Here is a 21,018-nt window from a genome sequence, read left to right as displayed (position 1 = left end):
CCTTTAGCTGCTAGTAATATAAGGTTCCTTCCAACAGTGTGAGCCTGACCAATCTCCATCACCATTCCAAGTAAACCCAAATGATTTATAACTTTCATTATATTTTCTATAAACAATTTTTCTTTTCTTTTCAACTTGTCTTATATTTTCTATAAACAATTTTTCTTTTCTTTTAAACTTTCATTATACATTCTATAAACAAATTTTCTTTTCTTTTTAATATTCTTAGTGTTAGTAGATTTTCCTGAATTCATCACCTGTGAATGATCACTTTTCCGCTGAGTCCATGCTAGCCATTTTTCTAAAACAATAAAAACTTATTATTTTGCTTAATTTTGTGAGCGGCTATTCACCTTGAACAAAGTTCGGATTGCATAAATTTAATCGCATAATTTACGAGTTTTAGAGAAAAACCTTAAACAGGATGTTGGGGTATTTAATTTTTGAACTGAATAGTTAAAAATACTTTATTTCTCTTGCGTACCACTGGTTGAAAACTCCTGATTTAAAGAAAATTAAATAATTGAAATTTTTTAATGTTGATAGGGGCGAAATAATAGGATTGTGAAAGGTAGATGATCGATACTCTTCTTTTTCCGCCCCCCTGATGAAAAACTCTTTGATTGCCTTCTGCTTTCTCTCAGTCACACAATCATCGAATATAACTAAAATTTTAATGGTTGGATCTAAATCATCAATTGCAATATTTTGCAAATATTTTGCGTCTTCGCAACGTTGTAAAGACGTCGTAAAAGTTACCACGACCCCTTTGCAACCTCTAGGACCAGTTTTCAACGTCGTGTGCGACTTAGGTTAGGACTTTTGTAGATAACTGTAATGTGAAATTAAGAAGTTTTGAATCGTTAAACATGTCTCCCAAACATTATGCCAGTATTTTATGTTCTATGCTATTAAAACTTATTCCGACTGATTTAGTGTTAAAATATAATAAATCACAAAAAAGCAAATCTGGTTCGGACATTCAACGATTACTTGCGTTTCTTACACAAGCGTTGACAGCGCGGGAAAAAACATATTTTAATAACAAGTCGTCATTCGAATTAAGCAATAGAAAACAAGACACCAGACATAATTTTCCGCGAGATAAGAATCTGAGTAACAAACAAAATTTGAAGGATGTTCCAACTGCAAATGAATTATTGACGGCTTCGACGCCATTCGGGAGTAATAAAGAGAAAAAGATAGCAACTTGTGTATTTTGTGATTCCATGACACATACCTCTGACTGATGCAATGCAGTGATGAATCCTACTTTAGAAGAGCGCGAAAATATCTCATTGCGTAAAGGAGCCTGTTTTAAGTGTTTACAAAAGCAAAGCACTGATCGCGGAACTGCGCCATTAAGAAAACTAAATGTAAATTCTGTTCTAGATTACATCACAATTTTTTTTGCTCTGAACAGCAAAAAAGAGGAAGAATAAATTATATGTATTCAGAGTCTACTAACTAATAAAAGCAAGGAGAAGTTTTGTTGCAAACGTTGGCTATTTATATTGAAATTGAAAACTCAAGCCTACTGTTGAGGGCGATTATAATGACAGCCAGAAAAGTTACATTTCAAAATATGTTGCAAAAAACATGGATTTGAAGAGCATAGGAAAAGGAACGATAACTCATGGGCTTTACGGAGGTCAAAAAATGACCTCACTTCATGATAGATATACAACTAAGTTATGCAGTTTTGATGAAAAATTTTAATTTGTTATGGAAGTCATTGGCCAGGAACATATTTGACTAGGCATACCTAGAATTAACGATCATAACGTCTTAGGAGAATTTAAAAAAATGTATATTTTTGTAACTTATTCTTATATGAATAAGAAGCTTTGTTTTTTGTTTGTTTTGTGGTAACTTCACTGTTTTCAATCAACTGAAAGTGCAACATTAGCCGTTTCGTTCTGATGAACTGTTCTAGAAGATTCCGAATTCTTCTTCAAATTCGTTGCATTCTTCCTCTCCATATAACAGTTTTATCCTGGTATTCTTGACTTAAGGTAACTTCATTTTCAATCTCCTCCGAAGTTACTTTCGTTTCTATTTCTGAATCTAAACTTTTCAGTTCGTTGATTTTCTCAATTAACTGTTCATATAAATCCTCGATTATCTCAATTTTCTCATTTAGCGGAATATTAATTGCTAAATTCGTTTCGACTTTGGTAATCAGTTTCGTAGTTAATTGTCTAACAACCGATGGTTTCTTTTTCAAATTTTCAAGAACACCCTCCATTTTCGAACTATTCAGTCTATCGATTTTCTGGTTCGTAATAATCACGGTTTGCAGGCACCATAAACAAAATATGTGCAAGTCTCTAATAAATCAGACTGGATCAAATGTAAAGTAATAAACAGAGGAGCGTTATTCCACACAACGTTTATTGACGAACACCAAAGACGAACTGATACATATACATAATTTTGACATCGCAGTTTCTTTTTACAAACAAACACTACCGCCATCTATTGGCAATCTAAGTTTAGGATACATAATCCTAAACTTAACATAGACAAAGATTATTGGTGATAATAATCACTAATGAAGAATGGATAGAAACTATGTCTATATAAACTATGTCTCAGATAAATCAGATAAATTATTTATAGGCAAATGTTATGTATTATAATCACTAATGATGAATGGATAGAAACTATGGCTAGTTCCTTAAAATATTTATGGATAGTGTTTATGGATAATAAACATGAAATGTAGAATGGTTAGAAATTATGGCTAACTGATATAAAATAGTTAAGATTCATGTTTATAGATAATAAACAAAAATATACTGTAGGTATAAATTATGTCTATTTAATGTAAATTATAATGGTATAAATTTAAGAGTTGTAAACTTACAAGGGTGCAAACTAAGGTCCGTACAGTGAAACTGTACGTGCAAACATATTATGGTGCAAACATATTATGGTCAAAACATATAGTGTGCTGGAATCGGTATATTAACAGCACTTTATACAATTTATAAAAATGAACTTGGTGCTCAACGCAGTCAAATGCTTTCTTAAAATCGAGAAAAAGAGGCAGTCACCAGCATCTGTTTAGGTGAAAAAAATTCTAATATATACTCGGTGTTACTAAGTTTTTGATATTGTTAATATAGTCTTTTCTGAAGTTTTTTAGTCCTTAGAAGGGATGTATTTATTCAGGGGCTCTTTTAATGGTAAGTCTACTGGGTGGGAAGTTTTCAGATATCTTCCCTAGAGCTAGAAGTAGTTTAACGAGCTGTATATCAGAGGATTTCAATGATATTTTTCCAGCTGGGCGAAAAATACTGTTATTGCATGCTACCATTGATGAGGAAAGTAGTGGAGTTTCAGACATGCGTTGAATAAGTTTATGATAAAAACGGGATAAATTTTAGTAGTTTCTTTATCACTATATTTGAAAAAAACTGAAATCGTTTAGCTTTTGTGGCTATTACATCTCTTAATTATTCCCGTTATTTCAGAAGCAGAGATGGAGAAGAGCAGGAATGATCATTCATTTCCAGCTTTCTCTGATTTCTTCTCCGTGTTTCCGATTATAGGCAGGATTACAATGGATTACAGGGAAGATAATCTGCTGATTTTTCATTACGTCTGCCATATCTGAATTCGGATACATTATTCGGTCACTATTTTCTAGAGATCTGATAGATTAGAAAGCAAGCTGTAATCTTGATTGATCTGGCGATTTTCCACATAGTCTGAACTTAGAAATATAAATCTTCCCTCAACTATTAAAATTTTATTTAAATTAAAATATATCATAGCTTGAATATTTTTCTTATTTAAAGCATTTTTACAATAACAGATTGCAGAAATAAAAGACTCATAAGGACTTCAATAAAGAAGGTGTGTACAAATCATATTCACACTAGATTATAACGCATCAACTAATCATATAGGAATCAAAATTTCCAAACCTTATTTAAATCACTTTTTTCCTTTTTATAGGGATATGATACATCGAGTACAGGTTTATATTGGGCTCTATGTCTGTTGGGCCTACACTCCGACATTCAGGATAGAGTATTCCAGGAATTACATTCCGTATTTGGAGATGATAAAACAAGAGAGGTTAGAATTGAAGATGTGAAGAGTTTGGTATATCTAGAACAAGTTATCAAGGTACAGCCATTTTCCAGTTAAAATCTTATTTTTATAACATATTTACACCTTCAATTACTAGCTTTTTTATTTTCTTCACGAAATGTACTATTGTTTAAATGTATAATACATTACTAGTGATAATTACCTCAAAATAAAAAAGTAGTCCTTTTTATATTTTACTTGTGATAATCGATTTCCCTTACAAGATTCGGTTAGTTTTTAAGTAGAAACTCTGAAAGAAGTCTTTGTACAAAAGCCGCTATGAGAGATTTCGCTGCATTTTAAATGTTCCAGCGGATGAAAGATGACGCAAAATATTTAGCATTTCGGTAAAGAACAAAACTGGTTTTAAAAAGACAATAAATTAACAATCTTAAGCAAATAGAAGGATATTTAGCTCATTAAATACACATTTTAAAATATACACACCATAAAAAATATACACATTTTAAACTGATCAATGCGTTTAGGTTAATAAATTAAATCAATGTTCAGTTCTGCAATTTATTTTTGTTTTTTGAGGTAATTGCGAAAATCTTGAATTCAGTGGGGCTTATATGTTTTAAATGAGAAATCAAACTTAATAAATAATTCATGATTAATAAATAATAATAAATATAATTTTAATTTATAAGCTATACAGTAATTTATATAGGCGCCCGAGTTATGAGTAAACTGTTATTAAAAGCAAATTATTTTTCTTTTCATGCATGCAGTCTTATTATTATATTTCAACTTTTCTTAATGCACATCTTGTTATACTACTAGGAAACTCTGAGACTTTATCCGCCTGTACCTCTCATAGGAAGAGAAAACAAAGAAAGTATTAAAGTGGGTGAGTGTCCTCCCCCATTTACAATTTACAGCTTTATTTGAACTTCACTGATTTTGCCCTTGAAAATTCTTGTACGTTTTCCGCCCTAACGAGATCGAGATTTAATTCCTAGAAGTTCGAAGTGATCAATCAGAATTTTGAATTAGCATACAGGATAATTAACGTTCGTGATTAATTTGGCAACAAAGTATTGCTATTAATATTCGTATACATTTTAATTAAGATTTGTGATTTCTTGTTTGGAATAACAGTTATTTATTTTATATTAAATTATTTTAAAAAAGGAGTATATTGATTAAAAATGCAAAACTTTTGTTTTTCATCTTTAAAGTAAATTATGAGTAAGAAATTAACAACAAATGTAACGTTTTAATTTTATTTAATGCCATCAAGAATCCAAGGCATTTTTTGATATGTTCACAACTTAGATTCTTCATTTTACCCATCGCCTAGCTTACCAAAACGCATGTGGGTCAAGTCGAAAAGTATTGTTTTGCACAATGTGGCATTAAGCATAGCATTTCCGCTTGTATAGAACATTAAATCAGCGTCTTTCAGACCTGATTAGACTATAAACGAGTTATCCTTCTAGTATCCTCCTCTATGTTATTTAAAATAACATAAAATGAAATTCAAATTTAAGTTACTTAGTCTAACACTATACGCAAAATCGTCCATTCAATTAATTAATGGCCCATAATTAATATCGTCTAAAAAATGGCTAAGGCTCGAATAAACTTTGGTAGAACTGACGACAGAACGTGAACAAAGTTTACCTTAATAAGGGGATCATTACGCTACCATTCTAAAACATTTAGCTGCACTTATTTTTTGACAGAGAATGGTAATTTTTGTGGCAAATATTTTTACACATATCGTTCCCTCATTCCGAAGGATATTTAACAATTTTGTTCACTTTATGTTGATAGTTTTGAATGTTTATGGAATATCTGCGTTACCTTTCTGAAATATACACGCACAGTTTTTTTAGTTTAACTGAAAAGGGTTTCTTTTGTGGCAATTATTATTTACATATATCTTTTTCTGATCCTGAAAAATACTTGATAGGTTTGTTCACAATGAGGTGATATTTTTCAATACTTAACAATTATCTTTGAAACTTGCCTGTAGTTGGAATATAACTGTGATGCGACCGTGTTAATTGATACGAGAAAATAATAGTAAAACCATTCAGTTGTAAATGCAGATTATCTGGGTAAGAGATATTTCATTCATGGTAATAGGTGTCAACTGCCTTGTACATTGCGCAAGAAAGCGAAATTCTTCATCTTCTGTGTTCATTTTCTTTTTAACATCATCTGCCATGACATTGATTCTTCCTAGTACAGTGCTTTTAGAATGCCAAGTTGCATCAGGCTGTTAAGCTGACTCTTCAGAAATCGTAAAAGCGGTATTTTTCATAGCAGGAAAAAGTACAGTCTATTGCAAGGGGATGCAAATATGAGCAGGACTGCTGCTGTTACAAACTTCTACTCCTGCATGGCGTTGCATGTGTTTATGCGAGTACAGCCGCTCCCCCACCTTACCTCCGGGTGCTGATTAGAACTTGCTCTGTCGTGTCTTGCATTCCCTAGAGTGAGGAGCAAGAAACCGCTGCTTTGGAGCCAGTGGCATAGCTAGAGATTTTGTCTCCCAGGACTGACTTCTTAAATCAGTAATATTTAGTTAGACTCTTCTTGCAGCTATCATCACTTACTACTACAAACACTTATTAGTAACATTTTTAGTGTTACATTAATTGTGAGGAAAGTTTTTAGTAGTTCATCAATATTTGGAAATTGCATTTTTGAATAACCTGCAAAAATTCAGAAGGAACGCCCTTTCAGATTCCTGTTCCGTTTTCTCTAGCAATAACGGAACTAAAACTTTGAGACACTTCTCTATTAACGAGGAATGCTTTCTGATTAATGAAATGTGATCAAAATTCAGTTGTTATCCTTAATTTTCATTCAAATGTTTCTACTTAGAGAAGAGGGTATAAAAGAGGTATAACAAGAGTATATGGCAGTTGCAATCTCGGGGTTATCTCTTTGAATATTTTATCTAGAGTAAAAACTATTTTACTTCTCATTCAGAATCAATTTATAAGTGTCAAAATCTCTTGTTCTCTTATTCATCACTTCTCTCAACGATCCATATGACTAACACCTATAAAATAATATATCACGCAAAAAATACCGTTCCAAAATTTGTGCCGCCCGGGCCAAAGAGTGCAGATGCTCAGAGAGCATAACAAAGTATCGTGATCAAAATTTCTACTTCAAGAAAAAAATTATCCATCCATCAGAAATTTGATAAATATTTCACGCATAGTGTGGGGGAAAATGTCTTATGTTTTCACCAAGACATATACGTTTGAGAAGTGTAAGCACTTCGCTGAGGGATGAGAGCTCGTCACCGCGACAAACGTTGACGGTGTGAATACGGTTATTAAAGGGAGCAGGTGCATCAATATGGAAGAACTTGTATCGATGCTTTCAGTCATTGGTAGCGTAGGAACCAATGTGGGAAATATTTGCACTATTAAAACAAGGTGTATGTCCGGTGGATTACACGTACGTTAAATACACGACAGCAAAGTGATGTCATGCAAACCGCCGGTTCATTCTTATTGCGGTTTGCAGTTGAAGAGGGTTTTATTTCGGAAGTCTACAGCGGCCGACAATAAAACGTGGGTCCATTCTAATTCATCTCGAAATCCTAGGCTTAAATTCCTTATAGTCGCCGTCACCATTAGTGTTTGAGAATGGATTCATAACCAAATGAAATATCTTCTAAGAAAATAGTACAATAATGCTTCCAGAAGTTTCTCCAAAAATGTATTAACTCTGGAAGGTAATACGTTGTATGGCGACATGTTGAAATCTTTCATTCATACTAGAGATTTTGGTAAAAACATAAAACATTCCCGGTCATATTTCAATCACCCAGTATTTTAGAATTATCGATTCTTTCTTTTTTTCTTTTCTGGCTTCTTCGAAGTAACGGTAACGTCTGTGTATAAGAACATAAGACCCCTACTTTTTCCTTTACTTGATTCTAGCGTATTTTAGATGAATTCAACTAGATCAAAATTGCGCAAATAATATTATATTAATTACTAGGGCAGACGAAAATACTAATTTAAATTTATAATTATAAATTATTTTGCCACAGAAAATGAATACTCCCAAAATTTGTTCTACTGTTCGCGTATATGAAATTTAAAAAAATAAAGTTGAAAGAAACATTTGAAAGGACCTAAATTTTACAAATTAAAATAGCTTCTAAATTATACAAATGAACTTAGCTTTCTGAATTAAGCTACTTGTTTTGTAAATTCAAATTTAGTAGCGTGTAGTAACTTTTTTTTAATTAAAATTTAAAATTTCTAAATATATTTCAAACTTGGAACATGAAAACTGCAGATTATAGTCTAGTATATCACAGAACAGTTTACCTGTAACCTGTAGTTTATTGTACCAGATAAAATATCTGTATAACTTCATTCAGTGCTAAAGGCATGTTTCTGTTATAACTGACACACCCAAAACAGAAGCATTGGGAAAAGAAGATGAATAGATAATTAATTACAAACGCGCACAAAAAAACGACGATAAAGGAAAGGGAAAAGTTAAAGAAAAACTTCGAACAAAAAATAAAGAGATAAAAAAGGGCATTTTTTACTCAGATTTAAGTTTTGAAAGAGAAAGGTGGTTGAGCTTGTAGAGACATTAGGTTAATTGGAAGCAAGAGAGATGAAAAATTAGCAATGCCTTTGTCGAGAATCGAACCACGGACCTCTGAAATACCGGTTTAGTGTGCTGACCGCTACACCACGAAGGCACGCTAGGAAGGCGGGAGAAATACCATATAAGCTTAACATGCGGAGATGCCTGTAGCGATATTCATGATGAGTGCAATACTTAATTTGCAAAATATATGCATACGTTAAATGTGTGTGATAAAGCAATTTATCATTTGTTTGTGTTAATTGCAGTTCTGATGAAGACTGCCTGTTATGTACAGCGGTTAAATAATTTTGTTTTCTTATAAGCCCAGTAGATAAAAACTTGACACTATAAACGACTTTGCCAGTATACCGAGTAAATAATAATCAATAAATGGTTTTTAAATATTGCCCGTTTTGTTGCTATTTGTACCAGGTTTGTTATATCTACTTCAAGTCGAGGCAAATTGTAACAGATGAATACTTGTTGTAAAATTCCTCTTGTGCTAAAATCAACTAAATAACTCAATGTTTGTTTTAGCCATATGATGAATGACTAATTATCCTTTAAAAGAACTGCAGTTATAATCAAGGAATCGTAAATACGTTTAAAATAGAAATATATTTTCCCAAAAATTGTTACAAGTAGTCTCAAGTTTCTCTACTAGAAAATTTGAATACTTTATTCTTCGTTTCAGAAACACAGTTCGTATTTCAAATGACTCGTAAACACACATCATGTTTCTCGGTAATCATTTTCAATAAGTGTATTTCCGCTACAGGTATACCGTGGAAACGCTTATACCTAAATTGCACTATTTTCTTTATTTCAGGAAGATATATAGTACCACGCTGGAATCGTATAATTATTTTAATCGGTATGCTTCATAGAAATCCCAATGTGTTCCCTAATCCGGAAAAGTTTGATCCTGAAAGATTTTCTGCCGAAAATTCGTCTAAGAGAGATGCATTTTGTTACTTGCCTTTCTCATGTGGAGTTAGGGCTTGCTTAGGTAAGTGTATTGCATGTAAAAAGCGTTTTAAAGTTCAAATTTTACATGATTGAGATTTCTCTCACCAAACTAATTAGCATATATATTGAAGTAACATGCACACAATTTTAAGATTTTCTTTTTGTGTGCTTTATCTGATCTTGACATTAAGAGTGATTTAACTATGCGTTATATGAAAAAGAAGTCGAAAATCTATGTGAAATTGTGAAGTAACGAATGTTGAAAATCCTAATCTAACATATCTTATACCTGATATTTACACTCACAAATAGCAGTGTTACATTTAATGTAATATAACATTATTATGTATGGATATACCGTCACTTTTTCTTTTCGCAGAGCAACTGGCGAGCAGTTTCATCCGTACGTAACGCTGAAGCTTGCTGTAATCTTTTAAACACTTCTTACTAAAGCGCAGCTCCAACGCGTCGGAGAGAGCATCCAGATCTTTCCTCTGGGTTTCGGGACGAATGTGAAGAATATCCGCAGCGGCTTCTCTCAGAGAAGTGATGAGATGACAGGCCTTAGCTTGGGAATCCCATCCGTTCGCCTGCGTCACTATAGAAAATGTAGTCTTACTCTCAGGAGTTCTTCCTATCATATGTGGACAACTTTTGAGAAGGACGAGCAGGCATGGATGAGAATTTAAAACCATCGAAATTGTGCCCTACCGCCGCTACGAATATTTTTATGGTTTCAACTTCTTCGACGACCGCAGAAACCCTGTGATCAATATATTGTCCGATTCTTGTCAGAAGGCAAAACGATTTTCTTCAATTTGTTGTTCCTCCAGGCAAACACTCTCTCCTGAATTTCTGCATCTTTGTCTTCAACCGTGTCTATTCTCCCTCCCATAGCTTCGAATTTGTTTCCAATTACACGGGTAATTTCTCATTTCATTTCTGCTTGACCTGCTTTAGTCTTTACTTGAACAGTTTTCATTTCTTCTGTAACGGAACTTCAACAACTTCCATGTCCTCTTTAACGGATTTTTGGATTTTTCTCTTCTTTGACGGTGTTTAAAGTTTTTGTATTTGTGATGCTATGAGCTAGCACATCGTCTGTGAGACTATCTGAGCAGTCACAAAGGGATATTATGGTTACCAGTTTTTTCTTTACTATTGTTATTGCTAAAAATAAATAGAAATGGTTGTTCTAAACATTTGAAATTGTGTTTTAATTGCTTATTCGGAAACAGCATTTTTTAAATAGACGGAGTTGATGGCGCCTTCCACATTTCTTTGAATGCAGCAAAGGCAGTCACCAACTGTCTTAGCTGCTCATCAGTCGCTCTTGTCACAGGCATTCAACCCCACTCCTGGCACCAAAACGTACGTGGGGGTTCGTAACAGATTGAATGCACACGAGTCCGATGATAGATTAATGAAATTTATTTTTCTAAAATGAAGCACTTCAAATTTCTGAAATTTTACACAGAAATACTCGTATAGGTGTTTACAGTATCACAAAACACAATCTGTAATTATCTTTCAAACTGCTAAGAACGGTAGACGCAACGTAATGCAGAGCGCATCTAAGAGAAAGCTAATCCCATCTCACGGTGAACTAACAACTCGAAACAATAACAACAATAAGTAACTAAATAACTGACCTCAGATGCTCTCTCTCCGGCCTTATTTCGTTAGAGCGGAGTGCTATTAGTTTTCAACTCGCCGTCTAGAAATTTCTAGTACTTTCTGCTTTTTGACATTACTGAAAAGTAATATGAGGTTTAAATAGCAGTTACAGCTAAAATATACATTTATTCAATTACAATATCTATTATGGTGATACAGGGACCGGACTAAAAAGTCGCCGAATGGTCACCAAATTTGGCTACTTTTGGAGATTTCTCTTCATATCTGGGGACAAAATAAGTGGTCAAAACCGTCATCAGCTTGGCAAGATCTGTCCAAATTACCGAGCTATCCATAAATGGACTTTTCCCTTTATACTTATTTTTCTGGCGTAGTTTAAAATATCTTTAGATTTCTAGAAACCATTTGGGTGGTAGAAGTTAAATCTACGAGGATTCGTGATTTAGAAAGACATTTTAACACACCAAACGTACAGGAAATGTATTTACACAAAGCACAAAAATTACAAGATAGTAATATAAAACTGCTGACGTCTTACATCTAGCCTTGAATTTAGTTCCTGTTGCCTACTCTGAAAGACATTCCTAATAACTCTAAACATGATCAAACTATTACTGAATTATATTACTTTCATTTATTATTCAGCTAATTATTTAACCTTTTCTCAATTCCTACAAATTTATCGCGTTACATTACGGAGCAGAACACAACAATTTCACAAACGATTACACAAAAATCTTTCATCTATACACAAAATTCGGAACAAATACCAACTGTTAAGATGATGCAAAATTCGAAACAAATACCAATTGTTAAAGGAAAACTGCATTCTTTTATTCATACTCGTATTTAGTGACTGTACGTTAAAAGAACGTACATTTAAAGTCTCATTGTGTCGGTACTCATAAATTATTATGGTTTTCCCCATGTGTAACGTGTATACGAGCCAGTTTCCCTTAGAAAGTCCTTCACGGAAGGCATCCCTCCTCTTAGGCAGATAGCCCTAATGTGCTTTGCCATAATTAAATACACACACACACACACATAAATTATTGAAATGTGCTATTAGTTTTTCCTTTTTTTTATTCATGCGAAATATAAGTTAGTTGATTTTAATTAACGAATGCCACTTAAGATCTACCTACGATATACTGTCAAAAATACCAAAACTTATGTAAATAATCCTTTAAGGAAAACTCATTCAGTTTTGGATATTTTAAACTTTGAATTCATCTTGTGTGAGAGTTATACAACTTTTTTAATATATTCAGATTAAAGAGAATTATACAAAAGTATGAACATTTTGTATTAAACTAATTAAAAACTAGTTAAAAATTAATAATGCAATATCATAACATAAATTATATATATATTTCTTGGTTAGGAATGTGTGCAAAATTTGATTTCTCTCCATCATGTCATTTGCAACGAAATTGCGACTAATGTATTATAAGGGGATTTGTAATACCGTTAAGTTTACTGCAGCAAGATATTTTAAAATTTTAATTTCGCCTTCGACGGGGATCGAAATAGAGGTCCTGCAGTTGCTAGCTGGATGTTCTGACTTCTGCACGTTACACATTTACTTCTTTAATTTTTAATGAATAACGAAATATAAGAGAGCACTGTTCTTCAGATTTAATGTTATCATTATGCTTTGTCATGCATTGCTTTCTTCATTACATTATTAAGACTGTTAGTAAGTATTTACCACGTATTTTAGGTTCCATATATGCAATGATGGAAATGAAGATTATTTTAGCTCATCTTCTTCGCAACTTCAAAATTACAACTCTGGATCCCTTGGATAAAGTAAACATGATGATGACGGTGACCCTTAGGTGCTTGAATACACCACGTTTACGTTTCTCCTTCCGCACATGACAGACTCTTTTTAGCGAAACCAGAAATCCAGCCGCCAGAATGCATGGCAGTATCAGTGGCAATTTCACCAAATATATTTTCCAAACACTTCAAATATCTTTTCTGTTTTAAAACGATCCTTTAAACACATACAAAGTAGCTGTAAGTACGTTGCAATATTTATGTAAATTCACGAACATGTAACACCAAACAATGCTTATTCTGTTAAGAACTTTATAAGTACTGTCTTTAAGTGAATGGAATGGAATCTAAAGGTATTAATAACTAAATAAGAAATGGAGATCATTTAAAAAATTGATAATTTTTAATTAAGCTTTGTCTTTGATACTGGGTGGTGTAGGTGGATATATTTATTACTGTAATACTTAATATTTTTATTTGTATTTTACTTTTAGTATTCATTATTAGTCTTTGTTTTTGTAGTTTTGTCCCTTTCCTTCATTGTATTCTTGATGTACAACTATAGAATTACTGTAGAAGTTTATTTTACCAAAATACTGTAGCCTCTTGTAGATCTGCCTCTTGTAGAATGATATTATTGATTACAAGGTATTCATACTTTCCAGAAATCTCACGTGAACAGGGAATGTGTCATCACCTCTTTTGAATACAAATGTTTCATTTTATCCACGAAAAGTTGAATATTCTAACTATCTAGCTTGTATGTATATCCAATAAATATTTTAATATACCCTCCGATATCTCATAATGATTTATTTAAGTGTTTGATGCATAAGCAGAAACATATATAAAATTCCTGAATCTTTGAAAATGATTACTTTATCAAACATAACTTTGTATATTATTACACTTAATCTCGTTAAAGAATTTCTCGTTAAGAAAGAACATATTATTACACTTTAATGTATTGAGATTCCTGTACATTTTTTTTTCATTAAATAACTAGTATTTTAGATTACTTATTTTTATGGTCACAAATGAAAGAATTTAGTTAAGCATAATTGAAATATGTTTACTGAATGTAAGGTACACAGTCTATACGTTGTTAATTAAATATGTTTTCTATATTACTCCTGCTGTTTACAAATGGACTTAAGTGTGTTTCCAAGCTCCTGTGTAATCCTAGAGAATGAAGATTTTTTAATTGATTTTCTCAACTTCACCAACACCACCACGTACTTTACAGAGGTTATATATATAACTTTACAGCAGATCATTGTTTAGCGAATCATAAACAAAACACATAATACAACCAATCAAAAATAGCATACAGAAAATATAAACAAATAATATAGATAAAGTTTCAGAATACATCGGACAAAACAGAAAGCTATAATTCTTTTTAACCAATAAGAATGCGATTACAAATATATTAACAGTAAGCACGTAAGTCCGCATCACCTGTTAAATATTTTGTGTTCAATAAAGGCGGCTTTTTCATCCTTCCACTGGTTGTGTTTATGTTCAAACTTGTGCGAGAATTCGAAAGGATAAATACTCATGTAGATCTCTTTACATTTTATGCTAGCTAAGAAAACTAGATCTTACATCTGGTGCCCGAATAAATTCCGCTTATAGCCCAAGACCAGTCCACCAACTCGTTGCCCCATCAACGTCGCAGACCCCACCGGCTCCAGTAAACCCAGTGGAAGGGTTTCAATCTTCTTACTGAATAGAATGCGGGCCTCCATTAAACCCGCCGTGACACTCGATGGGAAAACATCCATCAGAAACGTTTCGAACAAATAAATAACCACATTTTGCTGTGCCCAGTCCGGAAGTGGAAAGGATAACGATAGCGACCACCCCGCTACGAGGTCAGGATTTAAGGAAGTTCAAAAGGTAAATTTTTAGTAGGAGAAATAGGCAGTGACATGTCTGAAAATTTCAAAACCTCCGTCGTATGAAATCTCTTCATACAAGAGTGGGTCAACGTCGAAGTCCTTAACCGTTGGATTGGTCGTTGTTGACTAAAGTATGTTAAGAACTGGACTAAAGATTGGATCTGCCCTGTATAATTAAAGATGCATGTTAAACATATGTAAGAAACACAAGGTTAGTTTACCTTCAGTTTGATGTATGATGTGTTGTAGTCTTAAACTATTATAATATACCATTGGAACTGGAACATTCATTTGTGTACACCCATTTGTACTTGAAAAAGGGGTAATTAATTTTAGTTACACAGTCTTAACTTAAACTATAATTTTTGTTTCTGTCTTAGATCAGACTATTTTCTTACCAGATACGCTATTTTTAAGCCTCCGTTGTCAGCTTTATTTTCGGACAGCGTCTTAACGAATTGAACGTTTCCCTAACAGCAAATGAATAACGTAGGCATCCTGAATGGGATCTAAATTCTTCAAAACTCATTCTCTAGTCTCGATGCTGTGATTTTCCATAATTCTTGAGTATTATTTGGCACAATTTCGATGTTTTTAATTTAGAAAATGGAAGAAAAGTTTGTGAAAAATAAAAACAATATTAAGAAACATTAAACTGTAGAGCAAAATATTCAGTGCATCGCAGATGCAATGCATACTGGATCAGTGGTCGTCCACCCTTAGAACTTCACGGACCACTACATATGTAATTTTATATTTGGCAGACCAGTAATGTGAATTTAAAAAAAGATAAATACATTTACACAATAATAATCAGCAAACTTTTAGTTTATTAATATCAAATGCACCCATTAGAAGTAACAGGTTTATAACAAGGTTACAAGTAATTATTTAAAAAAAAATAAAAATTTAAGTATTATGTATTTTTAGTGTGATATTTAATAATAACAATTAAAACACTATAAATATCTCACTGATACGCATATTTCGTTCACATTGAAAAATTATATGAAAAGTACAAAAATCTTGCCTTCTTGTACAAAGCTTCAAATTTCCATATCACTGAAAAGTAACTTACGAAAAACAAGAACAAACAGGCAAACGCAAAGCAATATCAATAAACTGAAAGTGTTATGCCGCCAATTTTTAATTATTGTAAACGTAATAATCATCGCTTACTCAGCAATGGCGCCATCGATTTACAGTTAGATAAAGCAAAAACGGAAACTTCCAGTGATGCAATTATGCAGATGGTTCTCATAAAAATCAAGTTGTCTATTGACATGGAGAAAATTATTAACGACTACAATAGCATATGTTTGTAATTCAAAAATAAAGAAATTTCTATTTCGCGCTATTATTGATAACAGTAGCATATCCATGTACGCCAACTCTCACTTTCAAATGCCGCTAGATACATCTACAAAAGTATCTAAAAGTCGATAAATTCAGAAGGAATTTCGATAAAAGTATTAGCTAAAATAAAAAAAGGATAATCCATATTCCATAACAGGTTTTGTTACTTGTCATTTTTTAAACTGAATTTTCATAAAAATGTAAATAAAGTCTCAATTTTTCTGAGGACCATCAAAACGTTTTCACGGACCACCGGTTGGCGACCGCTGTACTGGATGATTGTAAAAAACTACAAATATAGATCATCGATGTCAATTAATATAAATGAAACATCTTTAATTGTAAGCAGAAACACAAGCATGGGATGGCGATTATAAGTTTTCTCTAAACTTGTGGTTTTGCTCGTTTGCTGTCATGAAACACATAGACGCGTGTAAATAAACAGACAACGGCTCTAAGGAATACGTCTTTCATCTCATATGATACTGTCTTTTGGTTAAGTCCCTGTTTAAGAGTAAGTAAATACTGTTTTAAGTTTGAACATTTTTAAGAATGCTAGATTACAACCAAAAATTACTAAATCTCTCCTTCCAATCGAGAGGTTTCTTGCCATTTTCAAATTGAGTTAATATTTCTAAAGCATTTAACATTTTACACTTCTCAACTCTTTTCAGTTTCAGATCTTGGCAAAAATTCTTCAGATATCACAAATTGTTTATTTTCCATTGTAAAAATGACATAGGGAAGAAAGAAAAATCTGTTACAAACGGTTATTCCTTAATTTGAACGTTAAGGTTACTAATCTCGTTGTAATGACCTTGAAGATAAGTAGGTAGAGGAGGGTTAAAGATAATATCCTAGATAAATGAATTTAGTTGTTGTCGGAGTACTGCTTTGTGAGGTTGTCATTGCATTATGTCAGAGTTAACAGACTTCGAACGTGGGTAAATTGTTGGAGCACGTATGGTAGGTGCTTCCGTAAGCAAGGTAGCCGAGGTGTTTAGTGTTTCAAGAGGTACTGTATCGAAGATTTATTCCGCATACTTGAAAAGCGAAAAAACATCATCTGCTAAATCACAGCGCGGACGAAAGTGTGTCCTGAGTAATCGTGACAGACGATCATTAAGTATGATTCGAGAGATTAAGACTTCGAGAGATTCGAGAGATTAAGAACAGTATGATTCGAGAGATTAAGACTTGAAGCAGAGACAAAGTCTCAAAATATTGGACAGATCCTGCCGAAAACTGAGTTGCGTAACCTTATGCAGAAATTCGATGGTAAGAAAGGAGATAACAGTCTATATGTGCTACTGTTTCAAAGGCTAGCGGAATGGGCTCAAATTGACAAAAAAGAATTTGTATCGCATTTATTTGGACTGTAACACAGTTATTATCAAGAGGATCGTTCGATAAAGCTAAAGACTATTAACACGTAAAGAATATTATTGTTAAGATGGTTTAAGCCAAACTCCGAAAAGTTTAGGCAGAAATACATAAAACATCAAAAGATCCATATGAATAGATTTCAACTACGAAATAGAAAATTATTGAAAAGAATGGGTGACTGGCTTAAGAGTTGAGACTTTTGGTCAGTTGCTAGACTTGATGATTACTGACCAACTTAAAGATCGAGTCCTTCCTGAAATTCTAGATCATTTTGTTGACGGATGGCTGAGATGATTTCGTCCTAAAAATTAGCTGAAAAACTTGATGCCTATGAAACTTTGATTGGTTGTTAGACTTGATGGTGATTGACCAAATTAAAGGTTGAGTCTTTCTTGAAATTCTAGATCATTTTCTTGACGAGAGGTTGACATGATTTCGTCCAAGAAATTAGCTGAAAACCTTGATGCCTACTAAAACGTCCGCGGAAACTTTCAAAAAAGGTCTATAGTGGATCGGCAGAAAGAAAACTACAATGCACAAACTCAAAGTAAAGTTAGTTCAGATAATAAAAATAAAACGGAAAATAAATGGCTTCGAGTTTATTGGAATGAACCTAAATTTCGAAATGTGAAAGAAAGAGAATCAAATAAATTTAATAGAAAAAAGAGATATTAATAAATATATTGTTGCGTGCGTACGGGTTCGTTATGAAATGAATGCACAAGTCCGATGAAAAAGGAACAAAAATTTATTATTATCACAACAAAAATGCTTAAATTTTCTCAAATTATCATGCAGTATTACAATATCTCACAGTAGTTATCTTTTAACTACTCAAATATCCAACAGAACGCAATTCAAAACAGCTAAAGAACGCTAATCCGCGAATTCGCTACAATCAACAAGAGCAGTATTCTAAACAACAACAAACTAAGCAACTACTACAAACTGAGATGTTTTCCTCCTTTTATAAGATTTTAAAATCACGCGCTAGAATTTTCCAGTACTTTCTCGAAATCAAAAAGAGATATTTATTTATTTAATGCACGCGCTCTTGTATTTTCAATTTTTCCGGCTTAGCTTTCTTTTAATATTCGTCACGCGCTGCACTGCGCGAGAAATAAAACCATTTAATTTATAATTGAACTAACATTAGCTTTTTAAATACCAAATTCGTAACAATATGCAAGATTCAAATTAACATGGAGGATCTAAAATTTTGAAAGCTAACTTTTCAAAAGCTTCTCGTGTGATTTTTACAAAACTTGGAGTTTGGCATAATTTGAGTCATAGAATCGAAATATAGAAAATAAATCATGCGTTATTTTAGAAAAAGTCCGATTTTGTGTCAAAGTACCTATATTTGAACAATGTTGACATGAAAAACAGATCTTGAATTTCGTCAATCGGCTCAGTAGAACGGGAAATATAGACGTGTCCCATTTTTTTTCGTCTTTTCTTCTGCGCAGTGTACAGCAAAATAGCTATAAAACAACTGATCCGCATAACGTAGCCATCTTCAATTCGTTTTAAAACAAATACCTTCAGCGGTTTGGGTGAGTGAGTGAGTGAGTGATTATGGCGCAAAACCGGAGATGATTATGACGCGCCAAACACAACCTTCAGCGGTTTGGCGGAAGAATACAATGGTTACTTTAGGAATAGCAGTTTGCTGGAACAGAATGTGCAATGCCGCGAAGAATATAGCTCCACAGAACTTTCTGCATTTTCCCGTAGTAAATAATACTTATATCAGTATTTTTTCTATATCTCATAAACTAATTAGTCGGACGATAGGTCAATAATGATGACACTTCATTTTCATTAAAATGTAAACCTTTGCCGATACGCTATAAATTAATACATTTGCTACAGCTTCTGTCCAGTATTTCTGAGAATATTAATAAATAAATGTATAAAACATCATCTATAAAAAAGCGACCACTTCTGAAAGTGACCAATATTCCCGGGAACATAAATAAATATCGAATATTAAACGTTATTTCTCAAAGACAACCATCTCTATAGAAGACCAAAATGTCTGAAATGGTGAATAGTCATCGTAGAGTGTTCGTTTTACTGCGAAATTATCGCACGATTTAAATCAATAGTGTTAGCAGCGAACGAAATTGAAAAGCAATTTAAAAAATAATATAAAAAAAACCTCTACTTTTCTAAGTTTGCTTGTATTTATAATAACATTTGCAATCTGCAAGAAATTGCAGAAGTAATTTTTTACATGAAATACATGTTAAATTTTACTTAATAAATTATTTTAGAATTTAATAAACCTTCTAGAAAGCTAATCCATTGAAAGTACCCCTCCGTGCCTAAATAAATATTTTAAAAACACCAGAAAAAATAGTAGTTAAAATTAATAACGAAGTAACAAGACTAACCTGGATGTCAATGTTATTTATTGAACAATATTTAGGAACAACTCTTAGTAAAATACGTATGGAAAAAATGTGCTTGATTTCAGATGTGCAAATCGAAAAACCAAAATTGATAGAAGTGAGAACAAATATCCTCAGAATGTTTAACAATGAAAGTCTTCCGAAAAATATAGTTTGAAAATCCTCAGGATGTGAAACTGGAGTCTTTAGTCTGAAAGTTTTTAGGACGTCTGCAAATCAACATCTTCAGGACATCCTCACATATCTCGGGGCTTAGCAACTTAAACAAGACATCCTCAGGATGTTAAATTACGATGTCCTCAGGACATATGAGAATCAACAACCTCAGTATATCCTAATTATGTCCCGATATAATGCGACTTAAATAGGACATCCTGAGGATATTGTCTACTGCACTAATTCAAATAAATTTGCAATTATTGCTTTGAACCCCTTAGTTTATCAAATAATAAAAGATTAAATTTGAAAGAAAAGTTAAATATCTTACACTTTGCTCAACGAAAAGCAATTGTTGAGTCGATAATAAAAATATTTTAATTCGGGCAAAGGTAAAATATTTTAATTCGGGCAAAGGCATTTTTCTTAAATCGCAGAGTTTGTTTCTCCAGTTTAAATTGCATTTCGGCGAGTGGCATCACACTTCTTTTAAATCACCAAATTTTACGATTAAATTTGAAACATCTTACACTTTCGAGAACGGCATCACAAAGATTTACCGACGATACGCTATACTTCGCCGCGTTATATTATAAATCGCTGTACGCGACGGTACGCCGCGTTTATATTATAAATGTACGTTATTTAAGTAGTATTTTTATCAGCTTTAGAAGTCTGTATTAAATCCTTTTTCAATATTTATATTTGCAGCGTAG

General features: G+C 32.8%; 1 protein-coding gene across 3 annotated transcripts in view; it reads left to right on the top strand.

Moving 5' to 3' along the window:
- The window catches only part of LOC118184268 (cytochrome P450 4C1-like), a 42,781-nt gene extending 28,898 nt beyond the window's left edge, over positions 1 to 13,883 (top strand). The window contains exons 8-11 of one of the 3 annotated variants that reach the window (XM_085810707.1): positions 3,967 to 4,140; positions 4,891 to 4,957; positions 9,521 to 9,700; positions 13,022 to 13,883. In XM_085810707.1, coding sequence (XP_085666833.1) covers positions 3,967 to 4,140; positions 4,891 to 4,957; positions 9,521 to 9,700; positions 13,022 to 13,182 — 582 coding nt within the window. In that variant the 3' untranslated portion in view covers positions 13,183 to 13,883. Of the gene's footprint in view, positions 1 to 3,966; positions 4,141 to 4,890; positions 4,958 to 9,520; positions 9,701 to 13,021 lie in introns of those variants that run through there. The other 2 variants (XM_085810708.1, XM_085810709.1) reach the window with 2 other exon arrangements.
- Positions 13,884 to 21,018: the final 7,135 nt, after the last annotated feature.

This window comes from Stegodyphus dumicola, chromosome 2 (genome assembly GCF_044657685.1).
Source record: "Stegodyphus dumicola isolate Sdum_Otavi_A_Nest chromosome 2, ASM4465768v1".
NCBI classification, from domain to species: domain Eukaryota; kingdom Metazoa; phylum Arthropoda; class Arachnida; order Araneae; family Eresidae; genus Stegodyphus; species Stegodyphus dumicola.
The sequence above is the reverse complement of the archived record's forward strand: the minus strand, read 5'-3'. Positions and strand labels throughout refer to the sequence as shown.